The sequence below is a fragment of the Crocodylus siamensis genome, chromosome 4 (genome assembly GCF_052110815.1).
Source record: "Crocodylus siamensis isolate JL-2025a chromosome 4, ASM5211081v1, whole genome shotgun sequence".
NCBI classification, from domain to species: domain Eukaryota; kingdom Metazoa; phylum Chordata; order Crocodylia; family Crocodylidae; genus Crocodylus; species Crocodylus siamensis.
The window spans coordinates 91,014,783-91,033,840 of record NC_143398.1 but is presented as its reverse complement, the minus strand read 5'-3'; the positions used below and the strand labels follow the sequence as shown (position 1 = coordinate 91,033,840).

General features: G+C 45.0%; 1 protein-coding gene across 5 annotated transcripts in view; it reads left to right on the top strand.

Moving 5' to 3' along the window:
- The first annotated feature begins 464 nt into the window (after positions 1 to 464).
- TMPO (thymopoietin) overlaps positions 465 to 19,058 on the top strand; it is a 42,554-nt gene continuing 23,960 nt past the window's right edge. The window contains exons 1-2 of one of the 5 annotated variants that reach the window (XM_090042866.1): positions 465 to 2,478; positions 14,635 to 14,761. In XM_090042866.1, the coding sequence (XP_089898992.1) occupies positions 2,227 to 2,478; positions 14,635 to 14,761 (379 nt within the window). In that variant the 5' untranslated portion in view covers positions 465 to 2,226. The remainder of the gene's footprint in view (positions 2,479 to 14,634; positions 14,762 to 19,058) is intronic. The other 4 variants (XM_090042865.1, XM_090042863.1, XM_090042864.1 and 1 more) reach the window with 4 other exon arrangements.

Genomic DNA, 19,058 nt, shown 5'->3' with positions numbered 1-19,058 from the left:
AATGCTTTGACTTATGACACAATTGGTTTCTGAAAACCGTGTCTTAAGTCAGAGGACTGCCTGTATATCACTTTGGAAGTAGCTGAAGATAACAATTTACTGGGAGCATCTGCATGCTCATTAATGTGCTTTTACTACTGTGCATTAATTTTAGTACCTCTAATAGGAGGTACTATAGTGCATCTACACATTCATTAATGTGCAGTAGTTGCTGTACATTTAATTTCGTACTTGTATAATCACATACAAAATAAATGCGCAGTAACCAGAGTTACTGCATGGTAGTGCCAGTGAATGTCTTTTTAGTGAAGCCACTGTGCAGTAGCTTACTAATACCATGCAGTAGTGCATTAGCACTGTTTGTGATGTGATGAGCTACTGTACAATATTATTAGGCTACTGTGCAGTTAACATATCTTGGCTATGCACCCAAAGGTGCATTAACCCATGCTAATGTGCAGTAGCAAAGGCAAATGGTTTTTTTATATGCTTAATGTGCAGTGGACTAATTCTACTGTACATTAGCACATTTTTTGCTTAATGCACAGTGGCCTGTTCTGCACATAAGGCATGTTGTGCAGATGTACCCACTGAGAGGTAAATGCAACCAGGGATGCTACCTGCTATAAGATAAGTGTTGGAAACTGAACGAACGGTACACTTAATCCTATACTCCTGCTCTTCAGTAGATGCAAAATGGTCAAGAGTGCAGGATGCCCACAGGCCACTTCTGGCTATTTGCACTGTTAAGGTATTTATTTTCATTTGTTAAGGATTCTGGTTAAATACCATGCTCTCAAAGATGACATAACAGACATACACCCATAATATAAATACAGTTGAACAAAATAACCAAACTACAAATCTTATAACACTGTTAGGGTAAACAGAGTCTCTGAGCTAGCTTCAGCCATGTTGCACCACCCTGACACAGCATCTACTCAGAGGCAGGGCTGTGTTTGTGAACCCGATGGTTCAATACTCTCTTGCTAGAAGTGCCCACAGCTTCCCTGTAGCTGTTGCTGTGGGTGGGGGAGAAATCCTGGCCAGGGCAATCACTGGCTCCCAAGACAGAAAGAGAGGGGTCGGTTTCTGTGCAGGCCCTGCTGCGTCTGAAAGCTGCTTTCCCTCACAGTGGCTCCCAGAAAGCTCAGAGTGAGCCTGTTTTCTGGGCTGAGACTGAGTCCTCTGGGGCACAGCAGCCCTGCTAGAAGTGTGCAGCAGTGTTGAAAGGACTGCACAGATTTTTTCTTCCTGAAAATATATATATATGACATCAAGCAAAAGCTTTTCTTCACACACCTTAAGCCACATTGAAAGCCTGTGCAGCTGTTACAATAACTGCACCCGCAGACCCATGCTCCCATTCAGTCCTTTCCCTAACATAAGCACAGTCTTAGCCCTAGCGCCGATGTTGAGGTTTACATTCTGTTCATCCCGTTGGTGTTGCTGTTACTATCGCTTCTGCTGCCACTGTCAGTGTCCCTCAGATCTCCTTGCTGCTCACCTTGCAGCAGTTTCATTTTCCACTCCACCGACCGTCCCACAATGCCCCACCTCGCAGCGCCAGAGAGCTGGGGTCAAGGGAACCACAGAAGAAAGGGGCTGGGGGGGAACGTCCGGCTGTCAACCCCCGCAGGCGGGGTGCCTGCCCGGCAGCTTTAACTGCTGTTGGACTCGTTTGAAGCGGGTCCCTGCGGCCAGCCTGTGGGCTGTTGCCCCAACAAGAGCGCCGGCTCGCGGCTCCTGGACTGTGCGGTGCAAGCGGGGTCCCTGCGGCCGCACGCTAGGGCTCGGGGAATTGGGGTGAGGCCTCGGAGCAGGACACCCAGCTAAGGTTGGAGCGGGGCCGGGAACAGGACGCCCTGACCCTCTCTTCTCCCGCGCGCGAAGCGCAGCTCCCGCCTGCACCGAATTTAAACTGCGTGACTCTGCCTCGCGCAAAGCACTGCTGCTGGTGGAACCCGCGTGCCGCTCCCTTCCCAGCCATGCAGCCAATCGCCGCGCGGCTTCGTTCCTGCCCCGGCCAATCCGGACACGCTTTATTGCGGGTCGGCCGAAGCGGTCTGGTTGCGCGCGCCGCGGAGCCGGGGCCGTTGGCGCGGGGCTGAGGCGCGTTCCACCCCCGCCCCCACCCTTTTCCTCCTCCACGCGGCCCCCGCCCCGCCTTCTCCTCCCCTTTGTTGGCGCCTCTCCGGTCGGGCGGGTGAGCGAGCGGCGCCGGCCATGCCCGAGTTTCTGGCCGACCCGTCGGTGCTGACCAAGGAGAAGCTGAAGAGCGAGCTGCTGGCCAACAATGTGAGCCTGCCGGGCGGCGAGCAGCGCAAGGACGTCTACGTGCAGCTCTACCTGCAGCATCTTACGGCGCGCAACGCGCTCGCGCCCGGCCCCGGCCCTCCCGACTTCTCCAGCGACGAGGAGCGCGAACCCACTCCTCTCGGCGCCCGTGGTAGGGGGGACGGCGCTGCCGCCGGCCGGGTAAGAGCTCCCTCCCGCGCCAAGCCGGCAGGTGGCCGCGGTGTAACCCGAGAGCGGGCGGCCGCGCTTTCCCGCCCGAATAGGGCCTCCCCTCCCCCACCCCGCTGCGCCCGGCTCCCGGCGCGGCCTCCCACGTGCGGCCCCGCCCCCGCGGTCTGCCCGGGTGGGGGATCACGGGCGCGGGCTGTTCCCAGCAAACACCCGCCGCGGCGGTGTCGCTGTGCCGAGCTGCTCGTGGCAGGAATAAAATTAAAAAGTTGATGAAAGAGAAGAAGGTCCTTCTCTGCCGGCTGGCCGCCCCGGGAGTGGGGATGGTGTAGGCGGCTGTAAAAGGGACAGGGAGGAAGAGGGGGCTGGTCTTTTCTGCTTAGCTTAGGGAAGGAGTCCTGCTGGGCCTTTCTGGCCAGGGAGCACCTGGTCCTTGTGGGACTTAACCTGCTTCTTTCTGAGTTCTCTTCCCCGTGGTTAGTTGCTCTTTGCAGCCCTCCGGCTGTTTCAGATTGGTTTGCAGGTATCTGTTAGCTTCCTGGTACCTTCCCATGCTTACAGGGAAAGAGGGGAAAGTCTTGATTTATCTTACATGGAGGAAACTCTTTAGAAAGCTTGCAATCTAAAGCGGCCGGTCCCAGCCTGTGGCACAGGCACCATCAGCGGTACGCAGACAAATCTCTCAGTGGCACGTACTAACAGATTTATTATAATTACTTTATATGACAAAAATTTGCTGGTGGTATTTAAGGTTGAACTGAAAAAAATGCTGGTGGTACTTAATTAAGGTGGTGGTGCACAATCTGTCATTTTGGGAGCTGCTGATCTAAAGTGTAACCAGGTCTGTTATGTGAAAATTTTTGCAACAATTCTTTGCTACATTGGTGCAGTTTGTAATGCTATCTATTCAGACCTGTTTAAGGCAAGAGGTCTGAAAGAGAGAGGGTGTTTCTCATTTGTTAGGCTGGTTAACTGAGTGGGTTTTTTTTTTTAATATGCCCAATTCAAATCTAGGTAGTATTGGTAGATAGTTACAGAGGCAGCCTAATATGCCATGTCTTTCAATTATGTGGGGAGTTGCTTATACACATCTTGTGACAGTTTTAAAGAAAGCCTCCAGTAATGGGGAATACCAGATACAACATGCTTCACATGTATGGAATCCAAAAAAAAATAGGAAAACTCTCCCAATTTGGCAAGATTTGAGAGCTTGTTTTATATGTTGCAGTTCTTGCTTTTCTACCCTTTGCCAGGTAACAACGTTTTCTTGTCAAGCTTGCAAGGTCATCTGTTCAACTTGAGATGACATTTTTACAATTCTTGATAAATTTCCAACTCCACCTGCAAAACTGTTCAGAACAGTTACAGTTTCAAGCAGCTCTGAAATTGTGTTAGTCTCAACTAAAATTGGGTAGGATTATGCCACCTACCAGCTGTCTCAGGAGTGCATAACATGATTGTTGGGCTTCATACAGTCTGCCAGGCTTATCAAAATCTTTTTACTATTTAATAAAAAAGTGAGCCCTGCTTTTTTTTTTTTTTTTTTTCCCCTGCATGTTTTGGTCTATTGTTCCCACTTATAAATGAGCTGGGGGCTTGCAGCTGACCTAAGTAGATCCCACTAGTGACAGCCTTTCAGTGGAAACTGTACCTACAAGCGGTCCTCGGAGCTAGAGTTAGGTCACGGGTATGCAACTCATCTCTTTTCATTAGTAGCTGATGACTCTAGTCATTAGTAGCTAATATGTTGACAACCATGAATGACTACCAGGCAAGTAACAATTGAGAATTCATTTTGAAAAATTTTGAAACTTTAAAACATTCAGTGTGTCTGTCATCTTCTGTTATTACATTTTCTTAATTTAGGATCTATTTTGATATAACTTATTCTTTGTATCCAGAGTTTCAAAATGTGGTTGTATGTGATCTCTGATCTAACGATTTTAAGCAACATTGGACATGCTGTAATGTAGGTTCAGCAAGCCAATACAGCTGGTAGAACATGGGTAAGAATAATAAATCATTAAGCTCTACTTTATACTGTGGTAGAGGGTTTCTTCCCCCCGCTTTTTTTTTTTTGGTAACATAAGCTGTTAAGCCAAGCCAAACTCCTGATTTCCCACCCCCACTCCCCCTTGTAAGATATTCATTTCATCTGCTATTCTGGTATGAGGTGCCTGGTGATGATGGGTAGGAACAGAGCGCACACAACCCTTTGTAGGGGAGAAGGAGGAATGGCTTTTTGAGGTTTACCAAAATAACTGACTGACTAAGGGAACAAAACATTCTTTAGCTAATCAGTTTGCTTGCCATTAATAAGCAAAATATAGGAAGAGAGCAGATCAGTCTGATTTCTTCCTAAATTTAGAGGATGTATCCCAAGAGATTTATAAATAAATAGAATCCTTAACTTGTTCAGAAGAATGTGAATGTTCTCTGCACCTACAGATTTAGAAGGGGATATGCAGTACACTATTTTGTGCTTGGTTTTGTTTATTATTGAAAATCAGGATATTGGTTTAGATATAGCAGTAAGAATGAGGAGATGCTTTGCTTGGATAACTTACCTTAAAATAAACTTAAGAAGGAGTAAGTCAGCTTGAACCCTTTGAGAGTCCTTGCTATGATTGTCACTTTTGTGTCATATAGGCTTGTATAAAGATACTCAAAACTACCTGTCTTCTCTCTGAAGACAAAAATGCCCTGTATCTTTTTTAAACTAAAGACCTGAGATCATTCTCTCCAGTTGACTGTCCACAGGATAAGTTTGGTGCTCTATCTTTTGTTTCTTCTTTCTTTTACCCATTAATCTTTCCTGTTATAACAGAAAAATATATTGCCCATTCAAAGGAAACAAGGCTCGCCCCCCCCCCTTTTTTTTTTTTTTTAAAGCACATGAAGATAAAAACAAATTGGCTGGTATGTCTTTAATCGCCAGGTATACTATGTATAGAGGTGCTGTGGAACGGGGGTGGAGGGAAGGTGTTGGTAATATGTTTATGGTTCCAGAACCTTCAGCCTAACTCCCTTAAAACAGCAAATTCACAGTGTTCAACATCCATTTGAAAGCTGGACTTCAAAACATTTGTTTTTTTTTTTCCTGGTGCTAGTCACCTGACCTGAGTGCTATGGCCAGACATAGTGGTACACTTTTTGCCAGAAATTTCTGTTGCTTTAACGAAGCTGCTCATAAGAGAGAACTAGCTACCAAGTTCTGTCAGATGTGCATTTCAACTTTTTTTTACTTGAACCCCTTTTAACTAAATGTTAGGGGTCATAATAAGAGATTAGTACATGGAGTGTATCTTTATTTGAAGGTGTTTTTAATGTTTACATATACTTTTTAACTTAAATGATTGTCACAGGATCAAGGTGGTGTCCTGTGACTAATATGGGGTTAAGGAGCTGCCAGTCACCAGGGGCAGCTCAGGTGCTGGTTGCTGCAGTGACCAGATAGGTCAGGTGACCAGAAGGGGGCAGGGCTGGGCCTTTATAAACTGCCCAGGGGAGGCAGAGTAGCAGTTACCCTCTGGCAGGCCCAGGAGCTGCAGCTCTGCGGGAGAGCTGAGCAGCAGTCAGTGGTGGTGGTTTGACCGGCTGCAATGATGCAAGGGGAGAGAGAGAACCCGAATAGAGGTATGGGAGAGAGCCAGCATTGAGCTGGGTTCATACGCTTGGGGCTTATGATTGTCTTGTGAGCCGGTAGGCTTCTTGTTTATGTTGCAGCCACTTGGCTCATGTTTTGTTATGGTTACACCGGAGGACCAGGTGAGGCTGAAAGGGTGTGAGGAGGCCTCATGGGGGGGGCTCCCCAGTAGCTTGGTGGTTCCCGGCCCAGTGGGGCACAGTGGTTTGCGCCGGAGAGGTGCAGTGAGCAGGTTCTCGGACTCCAGCCCGTGAGGGTGGCATAGGCCCCAGAGTGGGGCAAGGGGCGCGGGAGAGGGCGAGGAGCAGCGGAAAAGCTGGGAGACAGGCCCAGTGGGGTGAGGCCTGGGCCCGGCAAGCCCAGGGGCGCCGGTAACAGGGTGCAGGTTGCAGCAGCGGCCCAGGGGCGCCAGTAACAGGGTGCAGGTTGCAGCAGCGGCCCAGGGGTGCCGGTAAAGGGGCGACAGGCGTGTGACCGACTCAGGGGTGCCGGTAAAGGGGCGACAGGCGCGTGACCGACTCAGGGGTGCCAGTAAGGGGCTGCCAGTTGGCGGGATAGGCCCAGGAAGATTGGAGAGGGGTGCCGGGGCATGCTAAGTCCCAGGGGCGCCAGGTGGGTGACAGGCCCGGGGGTGCCAGAGAGGGGCACCAAGGCAGGATGAGCCCAAGGGGTGCCAGAGAGGGCACCAGAGGGCAAGGGCAGATCAATGTCCAGGAAGAACTGCGAGGCTTGGGGCGTGCTAAAGGGGAGGTAGGAGGCACGCATTTGCCCATAAGGCTGTGGGTGTTGGGGGCACCCCAGGTGGAATGGAGGCAATACCAGCGAGGTGTCAAGGTGGAAGTAGGCAGCCTCTCATAACTGAACTTAAGAACAAAGACGTGGCGGGCAAGTAGAGGGTGCTGGACCACCTCGATTGACACGGCAGGGGGCGCTAGCGGGCTCACGGCCGCTCGCAGGCCCCACTCTGTGACAATGATGAAGCAGCATCTACCCTTTTTCTTTTGCAGTGCTGTTTGTATTGGGTTTTGTTTCCGAGAAAATATTGTTATGGTTGGACATCTTCCTTAAATCAGCCTTGTAAAAATTCTGCTTGTTTATTGGTGGCTAAGGTAGACATTGTGCCTGGACTGGTAAATGGCTGATTCTTTGACAAGCCTTCCACATGTTTGTAGCACTTCATTGATCAAACTAATAATTTAATGCTTTGTATGAAATAACTAAGCCCTTTCTTAGCCCTGGGTTCAAGCCTGTTTTCCTTTGCTTTTAAGCTTTGATATGCATTTATAAGTTTTTGTCTGAGTTTAATCATTTGTATTAAGTTAAATGCTTTCTGACTATGCCTGCCTTTCAGTTCAACAGTCAGCTAAAACTCTTGTCTTGGGGACCTAGTATTTACTGTCTTAAATTATGAAACCCCCCACTCCCACCCCCACTCCCTCATCCCACTGCCATAGACTTACCTGGAGGGAGCTGCTCATGCTGCCTGGCTGCCACATGCATGTGTGCATGTGCCCATGCATGTGGTGACCTTTGTCTGATCACCCTTCTCCTGTTCTCCACAGTCCCTTGCAGGCTGGAAGTTTGCTAGCTTGCAAGGGAAAACTGGCTGTTTTCTGCAATTTTTCTCCTTAAAGGCAAAGATCTGCATTTTTCCACAGTGAATGGAAAACCCAGATCCCTGGAAATAAGTGATCTAGTGGAAATAGTAGAAGTCCAGATTACTTAAGAGTAGTTTCATGTGGTCCTCAGTTCTTATGCATTTAATTAGCATGGTAACCTTAATTCTGGCATTTATCTCAGGTACTTGACTTTGTAATACTTATTTCCTCACCATATGACCACCTGGTCACTTTCTTTGTACTAAGCAATAGCTATTCTCTTGATGAAATTAGCCTATGATAAACGTTTCCGGAGGGCATCTGAGGTCAAGAGCTTAGTATGGTTCAATAAGAAGATTACACTTGTAGAGAGAAATTTCTAAAAATCAAAGCATAGTTATGTAGAAATAATACAAACCCACATGCTTCATAAGATAAATTAACCATGAATGTCATGACTGCTAGCACTTTTTCAGTTCTTTAATTCCTGTGATGGTTGGTACCTGAATTGTTTGTGTTGATACAACTTGGTTCTTTTAATAGCCTATTTAACCTTGTTCTGAGGGATTGTAAAGAAGCTTGTACACTTGATGTCCATGCTGCACCTTAATCCAAGCTTTGTGATTATGGCTCTGAATTATGTTTGTGTAAGTGGGATTTAGAAGTATATTCATATTGGCACATTGTTTGGTGCTGTCTAATACCTTTTTAAGGCATATTGTACCAGCCCCAGTTGAAGACAAGATATTATTGAATAACTGGCTAGCATAGCTACCTGGCCAGAGTTCTGTAGTAGAAATGCAGCTATCTAAGATGTTTTATAATTAAATTGTTCCATGATCAGCACAAATGATTTTTGACAAAAGACCTCTTGCTTTAAATAAGTTGTGTCCTGAAGTTTGTGGCAGACTGCAGTCATGTTCTTGTGGTGATAGGTACTCTACTTGGCTAAGCTTACCAATTCATGGTTTTCTTTGGTCAGTAAAATCTTTTTGTATAGTAAATTAGCATTCTGTAAACATGTTATTACATATGTGTGCATACCCAAACTTTGCTTGGTGTGCATTTCTTCCTTGCACAGCAAGTTTTTTTTTTTTTAATGATAGTTATAACGTAACAGCTTGTACTTGCACAGATGTAATCAACTCATGTCTTTAGGTAGTCTTATTTTAAATGAACCTGCAGCTTTTTGCTGTTAGCAATGAATGTTCCAGTCTTGCTTTTCTGCCCCCATCCTCTTCCCCACAAAAAAAAAATAAAAATAAAAATTACAGGTTACTGTCAAACAGCTTAACATATTCCTCCCACCTTTTTTAAAGTTCATTGACACTTTTTTGCTGCCTCTGAGGGTTCCCTTTCTCATTTTTCCTACTGCTGTAGGAAGAAGTATTAAAGTGTGATCAGATTTTTGGATTATGTGGGTTTTTTGTGTAATGTAGGTGATGTTTGAAAAAAAAAGAACCGCACACTAAATACCAGTTTTAGTTGCAAAGGTGCTAGACCTTCTCAGAATACCAAGTTGACCTGTTGGTTCATCATACATAGTGAAGGATAGTAATGTCTCCCATTACTAATTGAGGAACACTTTTAAAAGGCCTCTGATGCAAGTAGAAAATATGTAGTGGACACTAATTTTGTAAATTCTTTTATAACTCTTTAGGTCATGCATTAAAACAGTTCTGTTATGAGTATTTGTAATCAGTAGACTTCCGTTTAGGTATGCAGTCTCCTTTGTGAGAAGACCTCTAAAGAAATGTGTGGGAGAGGAACCTAAACCCTATCAATTCCAGGTTTCTTGTAATTGTGGACATAAGTATAGAGCAAGTTTTTAATTTGCTGCCAGTGTTGGTCATGATTACATCATAGCACCAAACAATCATGCTATGTGTTCCTCAAATAACTCGTTTCCTCTCCTGCTTCTGACTTCTATAGATTGTTTCCATATAAATGCCACTGTAGTGAACAGGAATGTATTTGGTAGCTATGTTAGTCTGAGACTAAAAGAAATGCAAAACTCTAGAACTCTTGGTTCAGAGAGACCTTTTATTAGGCCAACTGAGAAATCATAAATATTTTATTATTAAAATGCCAAAGATATTACAATTTTATTGTAGTGAATAAACTTGTTTGTTCTTCTAGGGGTCTAAGATCAATTTCTACCTGAAGAGGCAACCAACCTGTCATTCAAGGCTTTAACTGTTCATTTAATATGTTGAAAATGCACAGCACAAACACTTGTAGTCCTACATGCATGCAATGGTTAGATTTGACCTTCTACATGAAGACCTACAGAAACTTTGTACATGCAGAATGTTTAGGTCTGACACCAAAAAGTGAACAGGGATGGCATCTGCCTTAAATGTTTGGGTTTACAGATGAGGGTAGTCTGAGTCTTAATACTCAGAATCTTCTCATAAATAGACCCAAGTAAAGGTGCATTTGACTTCTGTTTTTCTAACCCCTTCTTCCCTCCCCCATCCCAGAATTCTTTTCCCCAGGTGCATGCATCTAACTTGACCTGAACTAGTGTAATGTAGAGCAGGTTATAGAAACTAATAAAGCCCACACACTACCCTGTTCCATAATACAGAAGTTGGAAGATATAGCTTTAAAGTCAAGCAGTTTATCCTATGTTGTATAGCAGATTTCTAAAGTATTAGGCATTGTACCTCATGGGAGATTATTAGTGTAAGCATAGAAAATGGTCCAAGATGAGGTCCTTCCCCCCCCCCCCCGGTCAACACGGAGGATGGGGGAGGGAAGCCTCATCTTGGATTTGAGTACCTGTGCAGGGTAGTTGATAGCTCAGCTCTGGGCCAGGGTGGCTCATGAAAGAGGGGGCTCACAGCCTGGGGGGGCTGGACTCTGAGCTGCCATTGCTGCTTCTGCCTGATGGGTCCAGGGCTGGGGCTGCAGCAAGTAGGCACATAGGGGAGGGGGTGATAGGTGCCAGGGGGTCAAACACAGGCACAAGGAGGGGTTGGGGAGCAGGCATTGAGGCAGGGTAAGTGGGGGGGGGGGGCAAGGGGTAGAGGTTTTGCCCTTTGCTCTATACTGGTTTCCCTGCCATAGTGGTGGGGGGAGTATGAATTTAAGATAACCCTCCAAGAATTAAGTTTGTACATGGGAAAACTATAACATGATTTTCCATGTATATAATTTTATTAGTAGATGGTCATAATTTTGAAATAGTCTTGGATTTGGGTAAATATGGTAGCTCAAGAAGAAGGTACAGCTGGCTGTGGCAACCAGGGGGCCATCAAGATGTAGGGATACAAGGTGCATATAGCATGTGGGGGGAAGAAATGTATTTGGAATGTGGAATGCAGAATTCTGTTCCTTTCCTCCCCTTAGTTCTGGCACAGAGACCTGCTAATATGCAGCAGTTTACTTTTTTTCAGCCCACCCACTATCTGTTCAGCCAAAAGCTATGGATTTAATACTTTTACTGAAACTGGACTCTACCCCTGTTGTTTGCTGGACTAGAAAGAAGCAGTAGCACTGTCTCCATGCTTCTATTCCAGCAAAGAAAGCCAGCTTCCCCACTTAAGACATGCACCCCAGTTTTGAAGGACTGTTTTGCAGGGGGGAGGAGGAGGTGCATAGGATATGTGAGTAAACAGTAATATGCTCAGGTGTTGATACCTAGATGATTGTTAGCTGCCAGTGGGGGGGCGTGGGGGAGATGAGATCCTATCCTGCATCAAGAGATGGGGGAACTGTAAATGTTACTGTAAAAGGCACCAGTAAAGCTTTATCTTGGTCGGATAATGTACTATTCTGGTCACCGATGTTCACGAACTATGTATTCAAACTGGAGCTGTGCATGGAAGGGCTACTCTTTTCTTCTGAAAACACCTACTTTACAAGAGGGGTCTAAAAGAATTTGTCTCGGTGTATGGAAAATATTGCTACAAGGGTATATTGCTCTCTAGAAATACATCGGAGGAGTAAAAAACACAAGTGGGGCAGAAGGGAAAAAGATAGTATTGGCATAAGAACAAGCAGCCATAGAAATTTCAGTAAGAAGGGTGGGGAAGGAAGGGACAGAACAATTTTAGCTAGCTTTAAGATGCATTTTGAGTTTATAGAAAATATTTTGGCAGCTGCTCAGAAACCATTTCTTCTAATATGTAAAAGCTAACTGTAAGTTTAATCCTTTTTTTTTAAATGCTAATACAGGTTAAGTTCAGACCAGGCTTAGCTTGTATCCTCTCTATAATGCTCAATGACTAGAACTACATTAAACACTTAAGAATAGCCGAACTCAATTTCATTGCTCTTACTTTCTCTACTCTGAGTTCAACTGCTACTTTTATCAGAAGAAAATTTAATAGGCATGGAATGGTTAGTGTGAGTAAATTAGTCAGGTGTTTTATAAAAACCAGTACTTCACCTAAAATATTTATCTATGGCAGTATCTGCTACCTTAGTAAGTGTGCCTTGTACTTATGGGGAGCCTTAAAAGATTATAAAATCCCTTATGGGACATGGGGATGTGTTGCCTCTTCAGGCTGTTCATAATATCATAGATGAAACGTTTGCCTGTGTTTTATATTTGCATAATTGGGTGTCTGAAAGGACTGCGTAGCGCTTCAGTTCCTGGTTTGATTTGGCCTGATTTGGTGGCCGAATCTCTGAATCAAATCGCGAGACCCTTTAATCTCTCTGAATCAAATTGGAACCCTCTGAATTGATTTGGAGAGATTCAGAGATTTGGACCTAGACACAGCTTTAAATGCTTTTTCTACCTGCCTCAAAGTACCACGCGGCTAGTGAACGCTGTGATGCTGGAGCAGATGGAATGTCCCACAGAAGCGTGGCGGGCTCCCCAGCATGCTCGGCAGCAGACCCGGAAGTGGACTGCCACCCATGCGCTCCCTAGCAGACCTGGAAGTGGACCAGAAGTACTTTACCGCTGAGCTTGTGGGGGGGCCTGCACTCCTGTAAGCTGCTCCATCCACCCCAGCATCACGGTGTTCATGAGCCGCATTGGTATCTCGAGGTATGTAGGAAAAACTTTTAAAGCTGTGTCTGTGGCCGAATTGTTGATTCTCCGAATTGGCATTGAATCTTCAGATTCGAATTCAGCTGAATCAAATCGGGGACAGTGATATGAATCAAATTGCTGTCCCCAATTCAGGCTGAATCTGAATTGAATACGGCCTGCTTCGCACATCCCTAGTGTCTGAACTTTAAAACCTTTGAAGCCTAAAAAAATAAAAGTTTACTGGAGCAACAAAGAACTTCTTTTTAAGTCATGATAAATGCCTGGTGCGGCCAAAGCTTCCCAAAGGGCAGCAAAACAAAGTTAAGAAATTTGATGTTCTTGTCAGCTTCACTGGTAGCCAAAAATTTTTACTAGTCTGCTTCAGGTTGTATTAGAACAGTAGTTTTCAACTTTTTTTAATACGTGGACCCCTAAACCATTTTGAATAGATATGTGGGCCACTTTGAACTAGAAGTGTGGGTATCTGCATGCTTTTGGTCATAGTCATCTTCTGTGGACCCCTTGGACATAGTCTGCAGACTCCCAGCAGTCTGTGGACCACAAGTTTGAAAACTGCTGCCTTAGACCTACCTGCAGAGTTGGCAGGTCTGTGCATCAGATTAATTTGCGTAAGGTTGATGGATTTTTCCTTACAACCTTAATGTCTTGGTTTTCAATTGTTTTAATTAGCTGATGGCAGCTGACTAGGAAATTATACTGCTTAGCTTTGAAAAAGAGATACTTGTCCAGTAATCTATTAAATAAGGCTTTTTCAATAGCTCTCAACAGTGTAAAACTTTCTTTGAATGTTAACTGTGTGTTTTAACAGTTTTCTACAAGTTAGTTGTATTTCTGTTGCATGCAGAGGCAATTGTGTTGCTGATCTGGTCAGCAATGTAATCAGTGCTGTTCTAAAGATGCTGACTAGAGAAACCAGCAAAAATCTTAAAATGCTGCATTCATTTTAATTAACTTTTTGCTGGTTGACCCGTAAGTCAATGTGAAAAACTGCAGCAAATGAGAAACCCTAGTTAAGATGATGCACTATCTATTCACTGTTGCCAGCTAAGTGTAGTTGACAGATGGATAAGTTTAAAAAAAAAAATCTGCCTGTTTGATTAGTAGTATACAAATGGATAAAAGTTAGGAAGTTTATACACTCAACTGTTTAAGCAATGCAAAAAACTAAAGTGGGGATATAGATGGTTTAGCTCTGTATAATAACTCAAACAAGCTGGATGTACCAATCTTGTCTTTTGGAAACTGTTCAGAAACAGTTTCTTATTTCCAAGGAACAAAAAGTAACCAGGATTTCCTAACACAGATATGTCACTGTTCTTGTGGCCCTTATTAGGCCCAAATACCTCAGAAAAACTAAGCAAAATGGAAACTTTTCAGCCAATTGATGGACCAAGAAATTTAGAGCAACTGATAACCAACTTGCTTCAGATGAGAGAACCCTAGTAACAACGCTTCATTTTATTTGAAGGGGTATGGTTCCCAAGAAAACTTTTGCTCACACAGTTGAAAATTGCTATGAACAGATAACTAGACAATCTTGATCCATGGTAACGCCAGCTAGTTTTCTGGTATCATCGTGGGCCATTATTTCAAAAAATGGCTCAGAAGGAGAATTATATTGTATTCCCTCTACTGTTCTACTTTTAAAATTAGAAGAAAGATTGCACACTAATTTTACACTTAAACTGATTCCTCTTCCTTTCCTTTCCTTCCCCTCCTCTCCCCCCCACTAGTTTTCCTGAAGCTGAGACAACACAAATGAGTGACCATCTGAATTGTTAATATTGTGCCACCTCCATATGACTTGCTAATATTCTGTCTATGCATTCAGTTGGGAAAGGTATGCTTGTTCTGTGATGTGAAGGAAACCTGTGTGTGTATCCATGGTTTTTTGTTTTCTTTTTCTTTTATAGAAAGCCACAAAGAAAACTGATAAACCCCGGCCAGAGGAGAAGGATGACCTAGATGTAACAGAGCTCAGCAATGAAGACCTTCAAGAGCAACTTGTGAAATATGGAGTAAACCCTGGTCCTATTGTGGGTAGGTTAATAAAGCTATCAAATATTACACGTATGTGTATTGTGCCTGCTTTGTACAGTCTGAAATAAAATGGTAGCAAAGTAACTTTGAATATTTTTTTTAAAGTGTATGTTTCACTTTTTTGTTGTTGAAGGTAATGGCAGAAATACTACAGTAAACTCTCTGGTAAACGGCATGCCGGCTTGTAAGGAAAAGCGAAACCGGAAGTGCCATGGTGGGCACTTCCAGTTTCTCCGAGCCCCCACAGCCCAGGGCAAAGGAGCCTGTGCTGCTGAGCCCCCGTGGCCTGGGGGCATATCAGGCTGTGTGGGGTCCATCTCCCTGTCCAACAGGGATTGTGGGAGGGGCAACGATGCTGCGGGAGGGACACCACAGAGGTGGTGTGAGAAGTGGCAGCTGGAGCCACTGAATTAACTGGCGTATCTTGATATCCGGTGTTCCCCATTCTCAGTGGGTGCCAGATAACAGAGCTGTTACTGTACCAGAATGAGTCTCTCCTGCAACAGAACTCGTGGAGGAGTGATGTTGAGGAACTGAGGGTTTAAAAATAGCATATAGGCAATAACTTATGGTATCCTGAATAGGGATGTGGGAAGTTAAACGTTTAAACAGTAAGTAATGGTACACTGGTAATGCATTACCAGTATAAATATAATGTTTAGCACGGGGTGTAGTACAGCAGGGAAGGGAAGTGATGCAGTGCCTCAGGAACAGGAAGGTAGTAGGGCAGGCAGAAGGGAGGGAGGAGTGAAGAGCAGGGGAGCAGGAGGGATGAAGAAGAACTGATACCCATAGCTAGTTTGCTTCCTCCCTCCCTCCCAGCAGACTGGTGGCTGCAGTGGCCTTGGAAAGCCCCTTGCCTGCTGCTGCCTACGGCTTTGTGCGGACTGTTGTCTGGCAGGGTTTGCTGCCACCTCCTCCACTCTGTCAAAGGCCCTGGGGAGAGAATCCTAGCAGCAGTTGTGTCCAAGTGGTCTGTGCACCGTCCCTGGTTCCCTGTGCTGCTCTGGGCAGGTGGCTGCAGCCCCTCCCTCACAACAGGGTGGGGTAGGTGTCAGGGTGGGACTCCACACCCTCTGGTGGGACTAGGTGTGTGTGATCTGTTAACCATTTAATTGATATAATTAGAGATGGTTAAATGGATAATTTTTAAGGGATATTTACATCTGTAATTCTGAATACTGAGTAGTTCTAAGTCCATAACACAGCATTCAGAAGTATTTTGCATCGGCTTGCTGTACAAGACAAAACGTGGTGAGTAGTAAAGTTAGGGAAGTATTGAGCTCCACTTTTTCTAACATTGCAGTTCCAGTGTTCCCGTGCATCGTACTGATGCATTCCTTGGGCCCTGCATCCTCCCCCCAGATGAATAATATTAGAGTGTAACTGCAATGAAGTTACTGGTCCACAGACCTGCACTTCTTTTATGGGGTTTTTGGGATGTATCTAAATTGCTGGTATAGATATACACTTGTCTGCTCTGTTCAACAGTGCTCTTATGAAACTGTCAGCTGTAGAAATGTGTTGGCCCAGAACAGGTGTAGGCAAAATTATGGCCTGCAGGTCAGATCCATCCCACCAAGGGATTCTGTTCAGCCTTTGGCAGGTCCCTTGGCCCCTCCCAGCCCAGGTGCTGGTGGGGGCAGCCTGGGCTTTTGCATGTCTAGCTGGTATTGCCACCTAAGGGTGTGTGGCAGGGCAGGGCAGGGGCAGCACAGCAGCTAGACTCAGCTTCCTGGTAGCCCCTGCAGCAGTACCTTGCTCTGCTGGCCACTGCTTCTCACCCACTGCCAGGGGCACTGGAAGGAGCAAATGGGCAGGCAAGGGCTCCATGGAAACCAGCCCGGGACCTCTGCGGGCAGGGTATACTCGGATAGAATGGGTCCATGGGTGGTCAGGGAGCAGCATGTAGAAGCAGGAGAGGTGGGCAGGGCCAGGGCCAGAATCACATGGCAATGACAGCACTGGGCCAGGGTTTGGGGCGGAGCCCCAATATCCCTGCATGTTCCTGCCTGCGGAACCAATGCCCATTGCAGGGAGCAGATGTGGATGGGCCTGAGGCCAGATAGGATCAGTTGCTCCCCCTCCCCCTCCTCCCCTTTTCCTTCCTAGCCTGCAACAGCTCTTTGAAACAACTTAAGTTGCCCTCCAGATCATATAATTGCCCACTCCTGGGCCAGAGGCACCTGAGGCAGAAGCTATCTTACGGCATGTTGTTGAAAATTGAATTAAGTTACTGCTTCAGTTTAGGGAGCGTGACTACATGGAACCAAACCAGCTTTCATGGCTGCATGGTCTGCCATGTAACGTATGAATTACTAGAATCCCCATTAGTGAACACCTCTAGATATTGTGTATGATACTTTGACCCCACCTTCTCAAACAGTTTCTTTTTTAGTTTCTTTCTAGACCCATAGTTAAAATACAAATGGTACTGGCTTGATGTTTTTACTATGGCTTTTGAGCTCTTGAGGTTTTGCTAGGCTGGAGTTTGAATTATAGTAGAGTCGATTACCTGAACACCAGTTTTCTTAATGCAGGCCATTTTACCAACTGCACACAATGAGGACAAATGAATGCAAGGGCATTCAAAGGAAAGTTACTTTAATTATGGGGCTGGGGTTTGGAATTAAAATACTGTATTTAGTTTAATACAAGATGAGGTTTGTTTCTCCAATTGGCATTTGAGGAAGAGGGGGCTAGAGCTCCTTGTCTTGTATTTGCATACAAGGAAACTTCATTAGTTGTATTAAATTCATTAAATGCAATAGCAACAGTGCTCAGTAATGGAAATTACTTATGAAGTTGATTTAAATGCAGCCAATACTGAGCATGGAGTGTAAAACACATGACCCATAGTGGACAAACATACCTATTTTTTTTTTAATTTTGTCAGTCCAGATTAGTCATATTGGTTCCATATTCCATCTGCTGAGCAGAGCTCAGTTGCTCAGGTCCGTGTGGTGTTACCATGGACAAGCATCTTGCCTCCCAGACTCTTTAGCCCAGGGCTGCAGATATTCCCAATCCATGACAGGCATCCCATGTGCAGGCCCCAAGCCCAGTGATCTTGGGGTTCAGATTCCTCCAAGTCTTGCTTGCTGCTTGGCCAAAGGAGGCAGCTAGGGAGAAATCCCCCGTTTCCATGGACCAGTACTACCTTCTACAGTGGTGGTGGTGATCACATTTCCTCTGCCAGGTAAAGTCATGATGGGAACCTACCAGAAAGATTTATGCACAGTGAAGAAGATTGCGTTAGTGCTAGCCCATCTGAATAAGATTAGTATCTATTACATACAGTTCTCCTCAGCCTTGACTCTTTCAGGTCATGGTAAGCTAATACACTGAATACATTTTGATTTCTTCTTCACTCCCACAGCTGAGCTGTGCCTTTCCCCATTTCTGATGATTCCTGTTTCTTCACCAGCTTTGATTGTCTGGCAGATATCACCAAGTGGGGCCCCAGACAGTTCATCTAGATTTTCTATTACTTTCTCTCAGCCTGTTGCATATGGCTAGTGTGGTCCCACCCTCCATGAGATGGAGCCGGACCAGCTTGCCTTGCACCTCACTGCGTATAAATTTTTGGAGGATCCTAGAACTCATGACTAGAACACCAGGCTCTAGTGATGAGTGGCAGGGAGGAGGGCGCTAATTAGCACATGGATCCTTTTGGTAGGTATCTTGAGTACATATACTAAGCAGTGTTGAGGTATGGGGTTACTATGGTTTGAAACACAGTTGCCTCTGCTGGGGCCCGGCCCAGTGAACTTGGGAAATCATCAGTCTTTTGGCTTTGGTCTAACATCATATGTAGTTTGTCCTATATATAAGTAGGTAGAAAAGTGCTGCTTAAAACTAAGTAAAAGAAGGTAAAATGCATCAATTCTGGATGAACTAAATTACTACAGGCATGTGTATGTCAAAACCAGTGTTTTCAAATTTGCTCTTCACTTTCACATGCTCAGCAAGAGCAGGGTCTGATGGTAAAATTGTGGTAGGGGAGCTGCAAGGGGGTGGAAATTGCAGGCAAGGGAACCCCAACTGGATTTAATTCCCTTGCTATGGCAGTGAAAGGGGGTCAAATTCAAGGCAAGCCTCCAATAATTAGGTTCTGTACCTGGAAAAATTTTATAATTTTTCCCTATATAGAATCTAATTTAGGGGGGGTAGTCTTATATTCAGGGTCATCTTTTATATTTGAGTAAATGCAGTAGATGGTAATACATTTGTGTTCACTTAATGCATGTTTCTTTAGCTGAAAATGTGATTTTTAAATAAGCAAGTTTTGATTATG